Below are 22,533 nucleotides of genomic sequence, written 5' to 3'. Positions count from 1 at the left end.
TGCTTTCCACAGGCAAGACAATTGTTAACTTTTGCTGACATCGGTTAGAGCAAGAAAAAAGGATCCCCAACGGGGTACTTAGCTTTAGAAGACTTCAGGATTATTCAATTTGTAAACGAAAATTCAGGTAGCGGTCGACCGGCACTTGCGAACTGCTTCTGCTTCGGGCTCCTCGGCAAGAAAGAGTGATGTAATGGCATCGTCTGCCTGTTTTTATACCCCTGACCTGACATCAGTCCTAGAGCGACAGCATCCGACGCAGAAATACTAAGTCTCTGGTATTTGGGCCGACTGAGGGCTACCTGCAGGCAGATAACCCAAGTGTGATGACTGCAACAGCGAAACACGAAGAACATCCGGCAACGACAGACGTCGTGGTCTGGGCCTAAACAAGTGATGCAATAAGAATGAAAGTCTCATTGTGGGATCTGCTTTCCACAGGCGAGACAATTGTTAACTTTTTCAGACATCAGTTAGTGTATGAAAAAAGGGTCCCCCAATGGGGTACTTAGCTTTAGATGTTTTCTGCTGAAATTCAACTTCTGGTAGCGACCAACCAGCACTCGTGCAAACTGCTTCTGCTATGGGCTCCATGGCAAGAAATACAGATGTAATGATGTCGGCTGCCTTGCTTTATAGCAATGATGACCTGACGTCAGACTACAGGTGACGGCAGCTGGCACACAAAAACACTGACTCCGGTATTCGGGCAGACAGAGGGCTACCACAGCAGGGATAACCCACAGGTGATGACTGCAACAGTGAAACACGAAGAACATCTTATAATACTAGTGTGTATGTGAGGAGGTGGGATGCTTTTAGCCAACATACATCCAAGTACTGAAAGCCTCTCTCTATTACGCACATTAGGAAATGACTTCTGAACCTGGAAATTCAGATGGTTACAAAGAGCTAAGTATTACGAAAGAATTAAGTTATCAAAGTCTCTCGTCATTCCTGAGGTATGGACAGAAGCTAAAGGGGCCAGAGAGTGGAAACTTGTACTACAGCAATGATTTCACTTCTCAAACATCTACTGTTACACTCAGCTACTCACATAATTGCATTACATGTGCTACAAAGACTAATACTGAAACACAAATCTTGTATCATGTAAGATTAATAAGGCAGTCCCAACTGCACCCTCATATGCAGGGGATGTTCATATCATGGCCTGAAAAACATTAGTGTTAAATCCTGTCCTACTCTTAGACCAGATATCTCATCATGCAGCTTTTGGAAAAAGTATGGACAGATGTCCAAAGGGTTGCTTCACAAAAGCCCAATGTGGATATATTATTAAAGAAGGCTGCAGTGATGTCTGCTGCTCTTATACAGTGTGCTGTGTCCTAAGCTCTTGGGCAATACAGTCAGCCAGCTACCTGGGATAAGTCTCTGTGCAGACTAGTTTGCCTGTTTTTCCAAAACTTGCACAAAACAAACACCTAATCTGCTTGTCTAATGTCCAAGAAATGTAATACTGGAATTGTCTATAAATAACTAACAACCTCTCTTTTACATTGGGGTTCTAGGTAAAAGGCCGTAATCTGCTCCTCTCTCAAGGAACAGAGAAAGGAACTGTGCTGGTTCTGGCTCATGACTTGGCACCCACACAAACACTTCAATGGCCCACGTACATTTAACACTAAAAGTAGAAACCTTTCCACAGTGAATATCAAAACCGAAACCTAAAACGTGCAAGAAGCTGAAAAAGGACAGGCACAGGGGTTAAGCATCACCTTCTAGAGAGGTGAACAGTGCTATGTGCATTCACTAACAGCTCACACACTCACCCACCTCAGCAAATATGGAACCTTGGAAGAAAATAAAACTGCAACAGGAGGAATAATAGCTCAAATGCAAACCCCTTCAACTAGGGACTCCCAGAATAAATGTTTCTTTTGTCCAGATCACACAGCTGGATAAACATACTGCACAGAAAAAGAAAGGCATGTTGGAAAAGTAGTGTGCAGGTCAAGTACCTGTAATGTTCACTACAGGCTGGCATTTTGATGTATTTTCAGTACAGAGATTTCTCAGCTCTTTTTAGCCAAAACAGGGGAACATAGACCAACTTAACTCTGAATACAAACTGCAGTATCAACAAAACATGAAAATACAACTACTCTAAGATAAATCAGTTACAATTTCAGCCTGCAAAGCTGGCTCATTATTTTCTGTACAATAGCACTTACTTTCTGTAGCTGTGGCAGGCAATAGTGCTACTGTGCTAGTCACTGCACTGGCCAACTCATTCAGTCCATTGCTCTCACTGGTGGGATCATTGAGACTGTCGGCCGGGGCAAGGGCTTCTGTGGGGATGTGATGATGGTGCTGCTGAACTTCATGAAGCTGCTGTTGTAGGTGGAGCTGTTGCTGCTGTTGCTGCTGAGCTTCCTGCAGTTGCTGTTGATGTTGCACCAGAGCTGCTAGTTCTTGCTGAGTCAGCACAATTGGAATGGTTTGTTGACCCTCTTGTCCCTCTGCACTCAGGTGTCCCAATTCTGCTTGGTGAGTTAGTTCAGCATGAGTAGCTTCAGAAGTGTCCATTGCATCTCCTGCACCTGTTAGACGCACTGCATTAATGACAAAAACATTTTACAACTTTCAATGCACAACTTCACGGACGTATACTATAGGTACATTTACAACTTGAGCTATGACAGTCCAATCATGCAAAAAAGTAGTTATGTATTCACCATAATGTTCCATCTGTACTGTCCATTTTCATTCTTCTTCAATCTGTGGGTTCAGATCTGAACCCCAAATACCACTTGGCTGCTTTTGTATATCTTAGGATCGGACTATAGAACTCCTCCTCCCTTACCCATAATGCCCCTGTCCTCCAAATTACCTCAGATCGAGTTTGCTGCAGCTGTATAAGCAGATGCATAAAATAATGGAAAGAAAACTATTCTAAGAAAGATAGAAGATAGAACCAAAAGCTCAAAAGGAAAGAATAGTTGTGTAAAATCTTACCATAACCACAGATGCCCTTCTCTTCCTGTTGCAGTATTCTAGGTGTGGGATTTCCTGTCTTCAAGTGACTTGCACGTCGGCTTCTATACAAAAGCTTCAGCTTGGCTGTTGTAGTGTGCGTGGATCATCACACGTAGGGCCATAAACCAAGGGGCCTTAAATGTGACGTCTGCACGCACACTCCTCAGAACTTGAAGGCCAGCAGGCAGAGAATAAGGCCCAGCAGGAGGTGTGCCAGTTGTTTACAGGTGTGTAACTTTAAGACCTACTGAAATGTAGATGGCACAGGAAGGTATAAGACTAGGGGGCACTGGTGGGCGGGAAGGAATACTGCAACATGGAAGAAAAGGGCATCTATGGTCATGGTAAGATTTTACACAACTATTCTATGTCCTTCTATTCCTATGTTGCAGTATTCTAGGTGTGGGAGTGTACCACAGCTTAAGATGATGACAGGGTGGTGGTAGATGTAGAGAGTTCTACAAGACCCTGCAGGATTGCCCTAAGATGTAGTTAAGGACCCAGGCGGAAGGATAGGTTTCCTAGGTGGTCTCATGTGCAAGACCACTTTAAGGAAGAGCCTGGCCAGCAAGGGGGGTTCCAGGGGCGGGCGGGCGGGCAGGCAGATATGGCCGAGAGATGAACTTTTAAAGAAGAAGAAAGGTCATGTTTTATCAACTGACACAAGTAGCTTAGAACCAGGGGAACATCGGCGGAGCCGGGGACCATTCCCTTTTGCAGACACCATTTCGCAAATCTCTCTCATTTAGTCAGGTAAGATTTTCTGGTGGTAGGTTTCCTTGCCTCCCTTTGGACTGAAAGCACAGAGTCACAGACAACATCTGTACCTGTGGGGTGTAAGAGAGTTCCTTTGTCTTGTGACAGTAGGTCCATTTTGTAGGGTAACTTGAAGTGATTTCACTTGGCTAGTTTGTGAAGTAGGAGGAACGAGTGCTGCCTTGGCCAGTAGGGAGTCACTAAAGATTTTTGGTTTGTCTTTCTGGTTTTTTAGGAGGAATTTCTGAATCAGTGGGAATGGGGGGGAAGGCATAAAGGAACTTCCCGTCCCAAGAAATGCTGAAAGCGTCCACTATCCATGCTAGATGGGAGTGCACTTTTGAGCAGAAGCTCTGCAGTTGCCTGTTCTGGGGGGTGGGGGGCAAACAAGTCTATTTGAAGAGCACCCCACCAGTGGACTATATCTAAGAGGACCTCCCTGTTCAGCATCCATTCGTGTTGAGGTGAGGAGGTCCTGCTCAAGAGATCTGCTTGGTAGTTGTCCTGTGAGGGGATGTAGACCGCCTGCAGGACTAAGTTGACACCAGCAGGTGCTTAATGTTCTGGAGTTCTTTGCTTTTTTCTTGTAGATTTTTAAAAAGGTCAGCGGACTGTTTTCCGAACATCACATTGTGGCCCAGAGGGGCGTCCAGGATTTTAGCCTTGAAGTCCTCGGGGAGGTTCTGGAGTCTTAGCCATGAGTATCTCCTGAGGCCTGAAGCACATGCTGCAGTCCTGGTGGATGCTTCTGCAGCATCGTAGCTGCACCTTATGGAGTGCCTGGCTACCTGTTGGGCCAAGGAAAGTTTAGCTGAGACGTCCGTCTTGCTGGGACTGTCAGGCAAGGAATCCAGCATGGAGGAGGCTTGACAGACCAAGTCTAATGCATACTTGCTCATGTGGGTCTGAATTTATGTCTCTGATAGCCAAAGTAGAAGAAGTGTACACCTTATTCACAATCCTATCCATGTACTTACTGTCTCTGTCAGAGGGTAGTAGGGAAGCAGAGGGCAGCAGTCTAGATTGCTTATCTGGTGTGGTGGCAATAACAGCTGGGTACGCCAAGGGTGACTTAACTAAGAATTTGTGGTCCTCTGGTACTTTATATAAGCGGTCAAGACGGGGAGTTAGAGGCCACATTGAAAGCATCCAAGTAAGCAGGCAGAACAGGAGGAACTGCTGAAGGGGAGTGTGATTCCACTTGCAGCAGTTCAAAGTACCTTTTTTGGGTGTCAGTCATTTGCGAAGTGTCCCATTTAAAGTAATCCATCTTGGTGATGGTTACACCAAAAGTAAATGTCTTCAGGGAGAGAGTCTCCCTCCACAGATTCCTCATCCGGAGAGTAATACTCCTGGGGGAGGCAATCTGGGAAATATAAGAAATGGACTACTCTGATGAAGAGAAAGAAGAGTAGTCATGTTCTTTTTCCCTGACCTGAGGGATTATGGATGGAAGGGAAGAAGCAGAGACAGGCCTAGGGCTCAGAAGAGGCAGGGTGGAAGTGGCTGAGGCTGAAGGCCTAAGGGCCATGAGGGTCTGCATGAGAGAGGAAGTGAAGGCCTGCCAATCCGGTGTTTTGGCTGGAGAGGAAGTAGAGTGTGGTCTGGCGCCAGGTATAGAGATTAACATATCCGAAGTCTGGATCCCTGCCGGAGGTAACCCTGAAACTGGTTCCCCCTTGACGGATGTTGTTGTCTGAGTGAGCTCAGAGGACGTGCCGGCTGTCGGCTGCGAAATGGCTTCCTCGAGGGACATCACTGCAGTCGACGGATCCTCCGAGTGCGTCTCAACCCCTAGATCAGCAGCTGGCAGTGGGTCGGTAAGCAGAGCGGCAGGCAAAGAAGGCCTAGGAAACTTGGCCTTCTTTCAAGAAGGTTCAGGTGCGGCCTCTGATGCAGGATCCATCCTAAGGGCTAACCGTTTGAGGCGTAGGTTCTCGAGGTAGAGATTTAATGTGGGTAGATGGCTGCGCAAGGTCTAAGGCACAAACGATTAACATAGCACAGGAGGAGTGATCATGTTCCCGGCCTAAGCAAAACAAACACCTGTCATAGGCATCCTTGTGTGGTATCTAGCGCCTGCACTGGCACTTTCCCTTTTTTCCTGACATCAGCTAAAGGCTACAACCACCAAGCGTTAGCTATAACAATCCTTAAAAATAAAGTTTGAAGCCCAACGAGCTAGTTATCTTTAAGATGCGACATCTGTGCAGAAACGATCATATGATGCAAATGTCACCTGCGTTTGAAAAGTTCTGAGGATTGTGAGTGCAGACGTCACATTTAAGACCCCTTGGTTTATGGCCCTACGTGTGACATCCCAAGCACACTACAGCAGCCAAGCTGAAGCTTTTGTATAGACGCCAACGTACAAGTCGCATGAGGGTAGGAAATTCCACACCTAGAATACTGCAACATAGGAATAGGAGGACATCAGTGGTTCCTAGAACACCTCTGCATATCTTCCCAGAAGAGAAAGGGGGATGGGGAGGGGGATGAAGAAGAATGAAAATGGACAACGCAGATGGAATGTTATGGTGAGTACATAACTTCTTTACAGAATGGTTGTGCAAGATCTTGCTATAACCATAGATGTCCCTCTCTTCCATGTTGCAGTATTCCAAACTCTTGGGTTATCTCTCTGCTTGCTATATGAATGTCCGGCCAGTATAAAAAAGCTTGTAGTCACTGCAAGATATGTGGGACGCCTGACATTGGTCTAGAGAGTGTGGGCCATAAAAGTGACGTCCGCATGTACCTTTCCTCAGAAATGAATGCCACAGTTAGACCCCAGTCCCAGGATAGCTGTACAAGTCCTGTGCCATCAAAGAAGGAACAGTTTAGATGGAAAAAAGGGGGTAAGGAGGAAGGGAATGAATATTGCAATATGGAAGAGAAGGACATCTATGGTTATGGTAAGATTTTCAACTATTCTATGTTCATCTATTCTCATGCTGCAGTATTAAACTCTTGGGTGAGTGCCAAAGCTCATGGGGAAAAAGGGGGTGGTGGTATGGAACTGTTCTCCACAAAGCCATGAAGGATTGCCCTAGCAAATCCTGCTCTGGATCCAGAGATGCGATTCAACCTGTAGTATTTAGTGAAGGTATGGAAAGACTTCCATGTAGTTGCCTCCCGAATAGATGAAGTGTCCAGTCCTTTGAAGAAGGCCCCCGATGAAGCCATGGCTTTAGTGGAATGGGCCTTAATTTCTGATTTGAGTTGTTTCCAAGGGAATATGTAGAAGGAGGAAATAGCCTTGGAAATCCAAGAAGAAATGGCATGTTTTGTCACCGCCTTTCCCAGAGCTCTGGGATGAAAGGAGACAAACAGTTACTCTGATTTCCCAATGGCCTTAGTCTTGACAAGGTAAAATCTCAGTTGTCGGTGAACATTAAGGTAATGTTAAGACTCCCTCACTGTCATTTAGGGGGTGAGAGAAAATGGTAGGTAGGTGGATACCCTGATTTACGGATAGTTCGTAGACCACCTTGGGCATAAAGGAGGAGTTGGTCCTCAGAGTCATTCTATCCTTGTGGAAGATGAGAAAGTGAGGAGTTGCCATGAGGGCCTGGAACTCTCACTCTTCTGGCTGACGTCAGAGTCACGAGGAGTACAGTTTTCCAGGTACAATGTTTCAGAGATGCCTTAGATGCTGGTTCAAAGTGAGGGGGGGGGGGGGCAGTGAGTTTCTCTAAAACATAACTCAGATGCCATAGAGATGGAACCGGCCTCCTGGGGGCTTGAGGTGTAGTACTCCCTTAAGGAATAACTTTGGAGGGAGACGGGAAGTTAGAGGGGGATCAAGAGATGGAAAGGCAGAAATAGCAGCAAGGTGTGCTTGAACAGAGGAATATGCCAACCCTGCTTGCAAGAGTTCATACAAATAAGACAGCACTAAGGGGACCTCTCATTGAAATGGGTCTAGCTGTCTTTGTAGACAACCACATGGAGAATTTCTTCCATTTAGACAAATATCTCCTAGTGTTAGGGTTCCTGGCCTCCTGCAGGACTGTTAGCACGTCCTCAGTGTAAAGGTGTCTAGAAAGGATCAAAATTCTATCAACCACAGGGTTAGATTCAGAGATTCCAGAAGGAATCCCTTGTCCTGAGTGAGAAGGTCCACCCTGTGAGGTAACCTGTGATGACTGCTCCTGGTTAAATCCAGGAGGAGGGAGAACCAATGCTGGCTTGGACAAAAGGGAGTCAACCAGCAAGATTTTTGTTTGTCCTGCTGGATCTTCGCGTCTATATCACGTTATCGAAAGTTTTGTTAATAAAGTTCGACCTTTATTGATTCTGTTAAGTAAAACATCGAATAACGTAAAAAAAAAACAAAACAAATTAAAACAAAAAAAAAACTAACTGGCGTAGGCAGAGGGCAAGCCCCCCTGCATCCCCTACAACCCCCCCCCTACTTAAATATACCAACTCCAAGACCGCATTACATTGAGGTAAACGGAAATCTCCCATTACAGAGATTTCCGTTTACTTGCATATTTCTTCACTTTCGATATTGCCATGCAGACAATATCAGACTCGATATTGTCAGGTTTCGACAACGTGAAGTAAACCCGGATATTCAGCAGAACTTTTTGAAGTAATGGAAGGAGGGAATGCATAGAGAAACATCCCCTTCCATGAGATTGAAAAGGCATCCATTGCCCTTGCTAAGGGAATGGATAGCCTGGTGCAAAACAGTGGTAGTTGTCTGTTCAGAGGAGAACAGAACAGATCTATCCCACCTGTGGACAATGTCCAGAAACACATCCCTGTGAAGCATCCATTCATGGGACGGTGACATAGACCTACTCAAGGTGTCTATCTGAATGTTCTGAACTGACGGGATATAAAGTGCCTGCAAGAAGATTCCGTGCCAGGCTGCCAGGTCCCAGGCTTGGAGTGCAAGTCTGCAAAGCAAATAAGATTTGGTTCTGCCCTGTTTGTTTACAAACCACAGAACTGTAGTGTTGTCCGTGAACAATTTCAGGGGACCTTGTTTTAGGGCATGGAGGAAGGCTGTCAGGGCAAACAGGATAGCTCTCATTTCCCTGACTTTGATGTGTACCATCCAGAAGGTGTGTGACCAGGCAACCTGCACTTTCAGGCTGCCCAAAGTAGCCCCCCCAACCCAGATCTGAGGCACCTGTGCACATTTCCTGGACTGAACCAAGAAGTTGTAATGGAAGTCCTGGGTTGAGTGTAACTTCCTTCAACCACCAAAGAATCTCCTTCCTTAGGCAAGGAAAGAAGGGGATGCTGAAGTCCAACAAGTTTAAGTGTTGGGCCCATGTGGACTTTGGGTACCAGTGCAGTTTTCTCATGTGGAGTCTTGCCAGAGGTAGCATGGTACAGTGGAAGCCATATGACTCAGTAGTCTGAGATACTGTCTGGCTGTCAAAGCAGTGGCTTTGAGAACGAAGACCAGATATTGCCTCAGGATTTCCACTTTTTGGGGTGGAAGGAATGCCCTCATGACATCTTTTCTTTATCTAGCAGCCTAAGAAAACTTGGTCCTGGGACTGACTCAGGTTGAACTTGGGGAAGTTTAGGATGAATACCAGTGCCGGTAGGACTGAGATGACTTGGCGGAATGGTTTCTGTAGGGATCTGGAGCAGTCTGCCTGAATCAGGTCGTCATCCAGGTATGAAAAAATATGAATCCCTTGAACCCTGCAATAAGCAACTGGAGGCAGACAATTTGTGCTGCTCTAAGGTTCTTCACCAAGTCCAAAAGGCAAGGCTAAGAACTGAAAATTTAAGGAACCAACAGCAAAGTGTAAATTGGACCTTATAGGGATGTGAAGGCAGGCATCCTTTATGCCCAAGGAGGTGGCTAGAAATCCCTGACGTATTAGTAAAGGAAAAAAGGTCTGAAGAGTAAGCATATGAAAAGAGGGTACCTGTAAGAAAAGATTGAGGCGAGAGAGATCCAGGAAAGGTCCATCCTTCCTGGGAACTAGGAAGAGTCTTGAATAGAATTCCCTTTCTTTTTTCTGCCAGAGTAACCGGTTTTATGGTTCCTTGTGCAAGTAGGCTGTCTATGACTGGCTGGAAAAAGTACAGTTTTGTACCTACCATAAATGTAGATGTCCGAACAGGATAGCATCTGCAGTCATAACAAATGGGTTGTCCTGTCGTCAGGCAGCCCTTCGGTCGGCCGGATTCCAAAGTCTGGGTCCGGCTTCGGCTGATGTCGCACTTCACCCGACGCCATCTCTGCTGGTCTTCGGGTATAAAGGCATCAGCCAACGCCATTTTCCTCAGTGTTTCTTGCCCCAGATGCCAGTTGCCCACTTGGAAAGCTAAATTTTGGATAAATGCCAATGTTTCCAAAATAGTAGAAGGCAAACAAAAAATAAGCATGTATGTACATATATACAAACAAATACACCATAAGAGACTCCCCCCCAGCTAGCTATTAGGAGGGTAAATACCCTAGGAGTACCACAGAGGGGAAGGAGGGTGGGTAATCCTGACTGCAGATGCTATCCTGTTCGGACATCTACATTTATGGTAGGTACAAAACTGTACTATGTCCTTCAAAGATGCATCTGCAGTCATAACAAATGGGTAGAATACCATAGCCAAACTAGGGGAGGAGGAAAAAGAATTATGGCGTAGTTAGGATCCCTTGCAATACAGCAGTGGCAAACCCTGCTCGGGATCTAGAGTATAGAGGTAAATTATAATGCTTGGCAAATGTATGCACGGAGGTCCAAGTAGCCGCCTCAATAATGTCCTTGGTTGCCACTCCTCGTAAGAAAGCTGTGGTAGTGGCTGTAGCCCTTGTAGAATGAGGTCTTATGTTCTGTGGAATTGGTTTTCCATGGTAGGAGTAACAGAATCTTATGCAATTTCCTATCCATTTGGAGATTGTCTGTTTGGAAATTGCTTTTCCTTCCCTTCCTGTTGCATAGGCTACTAAAAGCTGGTCAGTTTTTCTGTTACCTTTGGTTCTGTCCAGGTAGTAGCGTAACTGTCTATGTACATCCAAGGTATGCAGCAGTCTTTCCCCTGTTCTGTGGATTGGGAAAGAAGGTAGGTAGGTGGATTGCCTGGTTTAAAGACACTCTGGATACCACCTTAGGCATAAATGTAGGATTAGTTCTCATGGACACTCTATCTTGATGGAAGATTAGGAAGGGTTGTACTGCCATTAAGGCCTGTAGTTCCGAAACCCTCCTTGCTGAAGTAATTGCCAGTAGGAAAGCAGTTTTCCATGATAGGTGTTGAAGATCTGCTGTTGCTGCTGGTTCAAATGGAGGGAGTGTCAATTTTTCTAGCACAAAGTTCAAGTCCCATGCTGGTAATGGTGGTTTCCTTGGAGGTTTTACATTCTTGATCCCTCTGAGGAACTGCCTGAGAAGAGGGTGCGAGAAGACAGGTGGATCGAAGCTGTATTCTGCTGAAATAGCTGATGCATGTATCTTGATGGAGGAATAGGACAGGCCTGTATGTAGAAGCTCTGCCAAGTACTCCAGGATGTTAGCAATATCTATGTTCGACACATCTTTTCCTCTTTCAGTACTCCAAATGACAAACCTTTTCCATTTTCCTGCATAGTTCCTTCTTGTTGAAGGTCTGCGGGCTTCAAGGATAATGTCTTTAACCCTTTGGGATAAGTCTGGGTTAGTTGCTGTTATGTGATGTTACAGGCAGTTAGTTGCAAGGTTTTTAGGTTTGGGTGCATGATGTTGTAGTTGTTCTGAGTTAACATCAAAGACATCAGGGGTATTGACCACATTCTCCCCTGAGACAAGCTCCTCAGCAATGGATACCAGTGTTGTCTTGGCCAATTCGGAGCTATCAGAATTATCCTTGGACGTTCCTCTTTGATTTTCAGTAGTACCTTGTGCATCAAAGGAAGACATGGAAATGCATATGCTGTCAGGCCTTTCCAACTGAAGGATAGAGAGTCCACCTTCCATGCAAGTGGGTGGTATGTCCTTGTGCAGAATTTTTTGAGCTGGTGATCGAGTGGGGATGCGAATAGGTCTATTTGTGGCATTCCCCATTTCTTTGTGATGGCCTTGAAGATGTCCGGGTGTAGCATCCATTCGTGAGCATCCGAGGTGGTTCTGCTTAACATGTCTGCTAGGGTGTTTTCTTTTCCCGGCACAAATATTGCCTGTAACTGGATGTTGTAGCTCAGAGCCATATTCCAAAGGTCCAGAGTCATCCTGCATAGGGGGTATGAATGAGTGCCTCCCTGTTTGTTGATGTACCACATGACTGTGGTGTTGTCTGTCCTTATCATTAAATGGCCTTCTTTGAGGAATGGTCTGAATTTCTGGATTGCTAGTTTTACTGCCAGCATTTCTTTTTGGTTTATGTGCAGGTGCAGCTGGTCTGGAGTCCACAATCCTTGTATGCATTTGTCCAACATGTGCGCCCCTCAGCCTAGGTCTGAGGCGTCCGTTGTGATGGTTTGGCTTGCTTGAAAGTTGTGGAATGGCAAGGCTGGGTTTGACTGGCATGCTTGAGCCCACCATAGGAACTCTTGTTTCAGGCATGGGATTATTGGAATTTCGGTTTCTAAGCTGTGCCTGTGTTGAGACCATAAATTCTTTAGGTACCACTGTAGCTTTCTCATATGCAGTCTGGCATGGGGTACCAGGATTATGCATGATGCCATGAAGCCCAAGGCCTGCAGTACTTTTCTTGCTGTTAGTTTGTTCTGCTTTGTTAATGCCAAGAAGTAAAGAGGAGTTGTTCTTGTTTTTCTGCAGTTAGGAATGCCATTTGTTTTACTGTGTCCAATTCCGCACCCAAGAATGTTCTTGTCTGGGATGGTATCAGTCTTGACTTTTTTAAATTGACTGTGTATCCCAGGGCTTGTAGTAAGCAAATGACTCTTTGTAAATCTGTTGTCAGCTTGCTTTTGTTGTCCGCTTGTAACAGGCAGTCGTCCAGGTATGGATAAATTTGGATTCCTGTAGCCTGCAATGGCGATTACTGATGCCAGGCATTTTGTGAATACTCTGGGCGCAGTAGATAAGCCAAAGGGCAATGCTGAGAATTGATAATGCTCTGATCCTGCAAGAAATCTGAGGTATCTTCTGCAATTTGGTCGTATGGGGACGTGCAGGTATGCCTCCTTGAGATCTAGAGTTACCAGCCAACACTCCTTGCCCAGCATGGGAAGAAGTTGCTGTAGGGTCAGCATTTTGAATTTTGGGACAATGATGAATGTGTTTAAGACGGACAGGTCGAGAATAGGTCTCCAACTTTTCTCTTTTCTTGGTACTAGGAAGAGTCTGGAGTAGAATCCTTTGCCCTGTTCTGTTATTGGTACTCTTTCCACAGCTCTCATCTTTGTTAATTGAGCTATCTGCTTTAGAGCTTCTGTTTTTTGATTTGGAGGTAGGTTTGGCATTCCTCTTTTTACTGGTAAGGTGTGGAAGTGGAACTTGTAGCCTTGGTCTATGGTTTGCAAAATCCACTTGTCTTTTGTGATATAGTGCCAATTTTTCAAAAATAAGGCTAACTTTCCGCCTAAAGGTGCTGCTATTTGCTCCCTGGTAGGCGGTGTCAGAGCCAAGTCACTGTGATTGTCCTGTTGCAGTGGCAGTGGTTGTGTCTGTGCCTCGCTGGTTATTGCCTTGCCACTGGCGTCCTCTGTAGGCACCGCCTCTGGATTGATTTCTGCCTCTAGAGCGTCTATTCCTGCCTCTCTGAGATTTTGAGGAGTCTGGAAAGGACCAATTTTTGGCAGGCCAGTTCCTGCTAAACCTTGGGGGCTGAACCTGTAAGAAATCCTTAACTGTTTGTACAGATTTTGCCTTCTCTTCCATTTTCTTCATTACTTGCTGAGCAGGGGTACCAAATAGACTGGCCTTATCCATAGGAGCATCCAACAGCTTTGCTTTAACATGATCCGGCAAGACCTGTTCTTTCAACCATGCATGCCTTCTTATCACTGTGCCAGTCATGGCTGATCTAAATGAAGCCTCCAGTGCATCATAGCCACATTTTAAGGAATGGTTACTAACCTGCTGAATGTTACTCACCATTTCTAAAACATATTTCTTATCTAAGGAGTCATCAGAGGACAGCTTCTTAGTTAACCGATCAAGCATAAACTCTTGGTATTGGATCATATGAAACTGACAGTTTAAAGCTCTAGCTGAGAGAGTAGCAGAGGTGTAAACTTTTTTCCCATCTCTCTAAGGACCTGGATTCCCTTTCAGAAGGGAGAGGGTTTTTTGCTGAGGTCGAGGCTACTGCCTTAGGCCCCTGGGATATAGTCTCAGGATCTGCAAGTGGGGCCTTGTATAGGTGGTGATGAGTGTCTGGCACCCTGTAAAATCTATCTGGTTTGGCAGGGGCTGGAGGTAAAGTATCAGGAGCAGTGCAAACATCATTAAATGCATCATCCACAACAGGCAGAACTGGAGGTATAGCTAAGGGCCTATGTTGTGGTAAGTGCAGAAAGGTCCTAAGCCTTTTTCTTGAATCAGAGAAATCCTGTCCCTGCCATTGGAATTGTTCTCTCATGGCATGTAAGGTTTCCCCAAAGGAAAATTCCTCTGGTGGAGAGGCAGATGGAATGGATTCTTCAGCATCGGAATCTTCATAAGTAGAAAAAGGAGCCTCTGGCTGATCTGTAATGTTTGAGTCATCCGAAGAATCATCAGAGGACACTGGCTCGGGGGGCTCTGCTCTAGGTCTCTTTTCTGGAGGCTGAGAGGCTCTGTCTGGGTGAGATTGGGATCCCCTAATTAAGGATATTAAATCCTCTGCCAGAGTAAGCATTTGTGAACTAGAAGTGGGCCTGTGTGAGGGGGGGCTTAGCAGGCACTGATTTAACAGTTTTGGCTGCTTTAGCCCTGGCAAAGGCCTTAATAGACATGGCTGCAGGAGGCCTAGCAGCACCACGTGCTGGGGTAGAGACATCCAAAGGGATGGTGTCTGATAATTCACTAGGAACCACAGTAGTAGGCAAAACTTCAGAGGCCGATTCAACTAAGGTAGCAGGAGCCTCAGTAGTAGTCATGGATTCGGCTGAAGATTGACCCGTTTTCTCGGTTTCGGCCGAAACCGAGACACTCGCGGCTTGCTTAACCGTGGTTTCGGCCGAAACCGCGGACTGCGAGTGTCGGTCTTTTTCTTTGCGTTTTTAACAATTTGGGTAGTCGGAGGATCCGACGGCATAATGTACGCAAAATCTGAGCCGAAAAACTGTTCAGCAAACTCCGACCGATGCCTAAGCGCTCGCCGGTTGAAGAAAGCACAGGCTAAACAGGCTGCTACGCCGTGGTCTGGGCCTAAGCAAGGTAGGCAGTAAGAGTGGAAATCTTTATGAGGTATTTGTTTCCCACAAGTTAAACAGTTATTTACTTTTTCTGACATCGGCTGAGGCAAGAAAGAGTCCCCAACGGGGTACTTAGCTTTTAGAAGTCTTCGAAGTAGTATTCGGTAGTAGTAATCTCTGGATCTGACCGACCGGCACTTGCGAACAGCTTCTGCTTCGGGCGCCACGCGGCAAGAAAGACTGGGGAAAATGGCGTCGGCTGATGCCTTTATACCCGAAGACCAGCAGAGATGACGTCGGGTGAAGTGCGACATCAGCCGAAGGCGGACCCAGACTTTGGAATCCGGCCGACCGAAGGGCTGCCTGACGACAGGACAACCCATTTGTTATGACTGCAGATGCATCCTTGAAGGACATCAGGGAGTTTATCTTTTGGTGGATGGGAAATCTCTCTAGTAGAAGGGGAAATGATCCAGGTCATAAAGTAACCCTTTTCTATATAATGGAAATGACCCGCTTGTCTGAGGTAATGTTTTGCCAAACTGGAAGACGGTGAGAGACAGCCTTAGAGACAGAAGATAGGAGTCTGGAAGGGGGGGGGGGCAGTGAAGACAGGTAGTCACAGGCTACCTGCCTTGATCTGAAAGGGAGGTTTCTGGGCAGCAGTTTGGGCAGGCTTAAAAGGGGTCTGCCTGCTGTTTCCTAGTGCCTTTTCTTGCCCTAGCATGGGAAGCTGGGGCACAGCGTTTCCTAATGAACTGGGTCTTTGAGGTATAGTTCCTGTGAAATTTGGGTATAGGGGGAGCTGAACAGATGTTTCAAATCCTGCTGTTCCTTCCCTTTTTGCTGAAGGGCCTTAAATAGATCGGCCCTTTAGACCCAAAAAGGGCACACTTATCCAGGGGTGCATTCAGTAATTTGGCTCTAATATCATCAGGTAAGGGTCGTAGCCTTAACCATGAGTTTCTTCTAAGAACTGAAGCGGAGGCTGCAAATCTGGCAGAGGTTTCTGCAGCATCAGAGTTGCATCTAACTGAATGCCTACTAATTTGAGAAGACAGGGAAATGAGACTAGAAATTTGAGTCTTGGAATGTGAATCAGGAAGGTCAGCTAAAAACTTGGTGACCTGGGTTAACAGAGCCAAGGCATATTTGGAGATATGTGTCTGGTAATTTACTAACCTAAAGGCCAGGGTAGCAGAAGTATATACCTTCTTACCAAGGACTCCATGGCCTTACTGTTCTGGTCTGGGGAAGGACAGAGATAGAGGGCAGTAGTTTGGATGGCTTGTCTGCTGAAAATGAGATAGCGGCAGAGTCAGCAACAGGGCGTTTTAAAAAAACATTTCACCCCTTCAGGGACCTTGTAAAACCTGTCAGGCCTTCTAGGGGCAGGTGGTTGTGAATCAGGATTAACAGAGGCAGAATTAAAAGCATGCAAGAAAACCGGTAACACTGGAAGAATTGCAGAAAGAGCAGAGCTTTCCATCTGCAGAAGCTCACAGTACCTTTTTTGGACCTCTGAGATTTCAGAAGAATCCCACTGAAAATGTTCTCTCATTTTAGAAATTGCTTCCACAAAGGTGAGGTCTGCTCCTGGGGAGTCAGCTTCAGCAGCTTCGTCCTCTAGCATATCTAAGAGGAGATGGCAGAGACATGAGAGAGAGAAATCCTCCAAAGAGGAGTCTAAGGACTCCTTAGCTTCAGGTTGGATAATTTCCTCAGCCTCAAGCCTGGGACTGATAGGAAGAGGACCACCCTATGGGGAAACAGGCATGGCAGGCCTTAGGGCCATAAAGGCATTAAACAGGCTCTGTAAAAAAGCATGCCAATCAGGTTGGCTTTCAGAAGGAGGGAAGAGATCTTTTGTTTAAGTGAGGGCCTAGAAGGCATAGGCCCTAAGGAAGGCCAAATCTCTGAAGGAGGCCTAGATTCTGTTTGCAGGGAAGCAGTGGAAGAGCCCGTCTGTGCAGCTGTAAGAAGCTGAAGTTTCCCCCTTGTTGGCAGTAGGCGACATATGCAAAACCTCACTAGACGTGCTTTCTGTCCTAGGTTATGCGGCCTCCCAATGGATACCCACTGTACCAGTTTCTGCAGACTCTAAACGTTCCTTCAGGCAAACATTGGCCACAGAAGGGAAGTCAGGTGGAGGAAGGGTAGCAGCAAGTTCAGGCCTGGAAACCTTGGCCTTCTTTACGGCTGGTTCTGTGGACTGACTGGACGACCCTTCCATCCATAATGTTAAGCATTTATGACGATGATTCTGTAAGCAAACGTTCAAGGCGTGCAGACGACTGCAGATTGTCTTAAGGACGAAGGCCTGACAGATCGCGCAAGTAAGATGGTCGTGAGTAGGCTCTAGACAGAAAAAGCAGACTTTGTGGGTGTGTCCTTATGGGGGATCTGAAGACCACACCTGCACTTTCTCTTCCGGGAAGACATGTAACCTAAACAGACATGAAGTGACAAAAAAGGAATCAGAAACAGTCCCAACAGGGTACTTATCTTAGAAACTTGAAGATCCAACAGTGAGGATGGCAAGAAGCACTGATGTTCGACTGGCGGCAGCGAAGTTCTGAGGAAAGGTATGTGCAGACGTCATTTTTATGGCACACGCTCCCCAGGCCAACGTCAAACGTCCCATGTACCTAGCAGTGACTACAAGCTTTTGTATACTGGCCAGATGTTCGGGTAGCAAGCAGAGGATAACCCAAGAGTTTGGAATACTGCAACATGAGAATTAAAGGACATCTGATGTTGTCATTTTCATTTGCTCCTCAACCTGTGGGACAGAGTCCCCAACTACAGTGACTCTGGGTGGCCCTCATGGAATGATATTCCGAAGTACTGCAGAAGAAAAAGCAGCCCTACCTCTTGATACACTATATAACTTGTAATGTGTAACAAAGATATGGGAGTTCGACCAAGAAGCAGCTGCACAAATGTCCACTATCGGAACTCTGGACCAGAAGGCTTGAGAAGTACAGATAAATCTAGAAGAATGAGCTCTAACATACCAGGTACAGGTATTCCCTTTAGCCAAATACATATGAGAAATGCAGTCTGTGATCCATTTAGACAAAAGTGAGTTTGGATACTGGCCTTCCCTTCCAAACACTGGAGGAGGAGTCAAAAAGCTGATCAGCTGTCTATAAACATCTAACAAGTGAAGGATATATTCACCTGTATTTTGAAAACTGGGGAAGAAAACTGGCAGATTAATGACATGACTGACATTGTTTTGAGAGGCAACTTTAGGCAAAAAGGAGGGATTAGTACAGAAGGTCACTATCTTTATGAAAAATCAAGTAGGGAGGTTTGACTGATAAAGCCTGTAACTCAGATACCCTTTTTGCAGACATGATGGCCGCTAAAAAAAGCAGCTTTCCAGGACAGAAATTTCAAGTCTACCTTGGCTGAGGGTTCGAAAAAAGGTAAGACAAAAACTTGTAATAGGATGGTAAGGTCCCAAGGAGAGGTGGGGTCATTTACAGGTGATCTAAGTAAAAAGGTACCCTTGAGACATGTCTTACACAGTTTAGATGAAGCCAGAGAAAGCACAGTTGTGTACATATACCATAAATGTAGATGTTAGAGTGTATTCACTGTTGCAGTCATCACTTGTGGGTTATCCCTGCTGGGTAGACCTTGGCCAGCCCGAATACCGGAGTAAAGGATTACCCTCCTGCATCGGCTGTCTAGGTGCAGAGACTGACATCAGGTCATCAGGGTTCTGAAAGGAGACAGCTGACATCACTGCATCTATTTTTCTTGGCCCCAACAGGTACGAGCCCCAAAGCAGAAGGAAATAAAGGGGGAAGGTGCGAGGGAAACAGGACTGCAACAATGAATACACTCAAACATCTACATTTACGGTAAGTGTAGACAACTGTACTATGTTCTTCGTGTTTCACTGTTATAGTCATCACCTGAGGGAGGATTCCTAAAGCTGAAAAAAAAGGGTGGAGGAAGGAATATAAGAATTAAAGGTAAACAGCCTATTAAGGGGATGCCAGCATGCCCTGCAGGACTGCAGATGCAAAGGCTGCACTTGTTTTGCAGAATGTAGCCAGCGGGTAGTGCTTGGTGAATGTGTGGATGGATGACCAAGTGGCAGCTTCCAAAATCTACTTAGTTGGAACTTCTCTCAGGAAGGCAGTGGAAGTAGAGGCTGCCCTAGTGGAATGAGATCTGATAGATTTGGGAGGACTCTTTCCATGAAAGTAGTAGCAGAAATGGATGCAATGAGAGATCCACTTAGAAATGGCCTGCTTGGAAATGGGCTTGCCCTCTGCCCCAGGAGCGAAGGAAACCAAAAGCTGGTCAGATTTCCTGACTGATTTGGTCTTACCCAGGTAATATCTCAACTGTCTGTGTACATCAAAGGTATGCAAAATTCTTTCCCCTTTACTGTGGGGGTTGGGAAAGAAGGTAGGGAGATGGATGGCCTGGCTGAGGGTAACCTCCGAGAACACTTTAGGCATAAAGGAGGGGCTTGTCCTGAGACGCTCTGTCAGCATAGAAAATAATGAAGGGCTGAGTGGACATAAGGGCCTGGAGTTCAGAAACTCTCCTGGCTGAGGTGATGGCCAGCAAGAATGCATTTTACAAAGAGAGGTACTTCAGGTCAGCTGAAACAGCTGGCTCAAAAGTCAATTTTTCCAGGATAAAGTTTAGATCCCATGCTGGAGCAGATGGTCTTCTAAGGTGGTCTGATGTGTGTGCCACCCCCCCAAGGAACATTTTTAACAAATATTGAGAAAAAATAGGCAGATTTGACTGGACAAAGGCAGAAATAGCAGAGGCACGTATCTTGATGGAATAGTAAGATCGTCCCTGTTCTAGGAGCTCTGCCAGGTAGTCCAGAACCAATGGCAGAGTGGCATGGGAGCTGGTGACGGCCTTGCTCTGGCACCAGATAGTAAATCCTTTCCATTTGGCTGCGCAGGATTTCTTGGTGCTGGGTTTTCTGGCCTCCTTGACCATGTTTAAAACCTGCCTGCTGAACAATGTCATCTGCCTTTGGTGTATCAGACATGCGGACAGCTTGAGAGTAGTAAGGTTTGGATGCAGTACCGTCCCTTTCTCCTGAGTAAGAAGGCTTTCTGAGAGGGGCAGGTTCATGGGAAGCTGTCTGGCCAGACTGAGGAGCAAGGGGAAAGTACAGTTGTGTACACTTACCATAAATGTAAATGTTCGAGTCTATTCACTGTTGCAGTCATTACATTAGGGTTATCTGCCTGCAGGTAGACCTCAGCCAGCCTAAATATCAAAGTCTTGGACTCCTGTGTTGGATGCTGTTTCTTCTTCCATGAGGTCAGGTCGACAGGGGTATAAAACATGCAGCCGACGCCATTACATCAGTTTTTCGTGCCCCAGATGTCATAATGGAAAGCCCCATAATGGAAAGCAATTATATGTTAGGTTACACCTCCAACCAAAAAGCAAATACACCAGAAAGCTGAAATACACTAAACAAGAAGAAAGGTTTAGCCAAGTTAAGTCAGGGGGCTGGGAGGGAGGGTAACCAGGACTGTAACACTGAATACACTCGAACATCTACATTTATGGTAAGTGTACACAACTGTACTATGTTCTTCATGTTTCGCTGTTGCAGTCATTATATTTGGGTTGATTCCCAAAGCTAAGGAAGTGAGGAGGAAGTTAAGAGAGCATTAGGACCAGCAATTAAGCCCTGCTAAACTGCAGTGGCAAAACCAGCTCTGGATTTAGAAAAAATAGGCATGTGGTAATGCTTGGTGAAGATATGTACAGAACTGCAGGTAGCAGCTTCTAGGATGTCCCTGGTAGGGACACCTCTGAGAAAGGCAGTAGAGGTAGATGCAGCCCTGGTGGAATGCGATCTTATCCCCTGTGGGGTAGGTTTTCCATGGTGCTTATAGCAGAAATGAATGCAATGGGCTATCCACTTAAAAATGGTTTGCTTTGAAATGGCCTTCCCCTCTGCCCCTGCAGCAAAGCCAACTAGCAGTTGTTCTGAGAGGCTTAGTCCTGTCCAGATAAAATCTAAGTTGTCTGTGCATGTCCAAAGAGTGCAGTACTCGTTCTTCTTTGTTTTGTGGATTTGGGAAAAAAGTAGACAAATGAATGGACTGATTAAGTGCCACACTAACCACCTTGGGCATAAAGACCACCTTGGGCATAATGGAAGAATTGGTCCTGAGGGACACCCTGTCTGCATGGAAGATGATGAAGGGCTCCACTGCCATCAGGGCCTGTAATTCAGACACCCTTCTTGCTGACGTGATGGCTAGAAGGAAGGCTGTTTTCCAAGAAAGGAATTTCAACTCTGCAGTTGCACCTGGCTCAAAAGGAGGTAGAGTGAGCTTTTCCAATACAAAGTTAAGGTCCCAGGCTGGAGTAGGGGCTCTCCTGGGTGGTCTTACATTTTTGGCCCCTCTGAGGAATTGCTTTAACAGGGGGAAGAGAGAAGAGTGGTGGTTCAGTATTATAATGTGCTGAAATGGCAGAGGCATGAATTTTAATTGATGAGAAGGAAAGGCCCTTGTGGAGCATCTCTGTTAAGTACTGAATAATATGCCGTAAGCTGGGCACTGTTGTGCCCATCCCCTGAGTCTGGCTCCAAGAACAGTATCTTTTCCACTTTTCAGCATAGGATTTTCTATTACTAGGCCTCCTTGCCTCCAGAATGACATCTAGCACCTGTTAACTGAGGGATGCTACTGGAGAGCTCAACGGATTAGCCAGGCTGCAAGGTTCAGGTTTTGAAGCTACAAGTCCAGAATCTGGCCCTACTGCTGGGACAGAAGGGAAGGGGTCTGAGGCAGGTGCCATGGTTCCAGGAGTGACATACTGCGCAAGAGGTGGTACCCAGTGCTGGCGTGGCCAGTCCGGTGCAATCAGTATTGTCCTTGGTTTGTTCTGTTTGATCTTTAGACGAACTTTTGAGAGGAGAGGCAGAGGGGGAAAGGCATAAACTGAGAGGCTTTCCCAGGTGATGGACAGAGCATCCACTTTCCAAGCTTGACTGTGGGAAGTCCTTGTGCAGAATTTGTCCAATTGGTGGTTCTGAAGGAAGGCAAACAGATCTATCTCTGGATTCCTCCATTTGTTTCTCAAAAGGCTGAATATAGTACAGTTGTGTACCTACCATAAATGTAGATGTTAGAGTGTATTCACTCTTGCAGTCATTACAATTGGGTTATCCTGCTGGCAGGCTACCCACAGTCGGCCCGAGTTCCAAAGTCTAGGTCTGGTGTCAGTTGCTGTCACCTCCTCCCTGACGTCAGTGTGCCAGGAGTATAAAAAATGCATCTGACGCCATTTTCTTCAGTTTTTCTTGCCCCAGATGTCAGGTGCCCCTAAAATGGTAGGCTAAATTATGCCAATAAGCATGCATGCACAAAAAACAACTTTTCCTTCATCTACAAGCAAATACACCACATAGGTTGTATTGAATAGAGAAGTACAGATAAGTCCCAGCAAAGGAAAAGGGGGATGGTGGGAGGGTAACCTGGACTGCAACAGTGAATACACTC

The 22,533-nt window shown here is 46.0% G+C and overlaps 1 protein-coding gene across 4 annotated transcripts in view; it reads right to left on the bottom strand.

Annotated features, from left to right (window-relative positions):
• Nucleotides 1-22,533, bottom strand: part of HCFC1 (host cell factor C1) — a 3,865,385-nt gene that overhangs the window by 900,317 nt on the left and 2,942,535 nt on the right. For all 4 annotated transcript variants that reach the window (XM_044080175.1, XM_044080172.1, XM_044080173.1 and 1 more), the window contains exon 20: nucleotides 2,196-2,576. In XM_044080175.1, the coding sequence (XP_043936110.1) occupies nucleotides 2,196-2,576 (381 nt within the window). The remainder of the gene's footprint in view (nucleotides 1-2,195; nucleotides 2,577-22,533) is intronic.

Source organism: Protopterus annectens, chromosome 8.part0, assembly GCF_019279795.1.
Source record: "Protopterus annectens isolate FY-2018-M chromosome 8.part0, PAN1.0, whole genome shotgun sequence".
Classification (NCBI taxonomy): Eukaryota; Metazoa; Chordata; order Ceratodontiformes; family Protopteridae; genus Protopterus; species Protopterus annectens.
The sequence above is the reverse complement of the archived record's forward strand: the minus strand, read 5'-3'. Positions and strand labels throughout refer to the sequence as shown.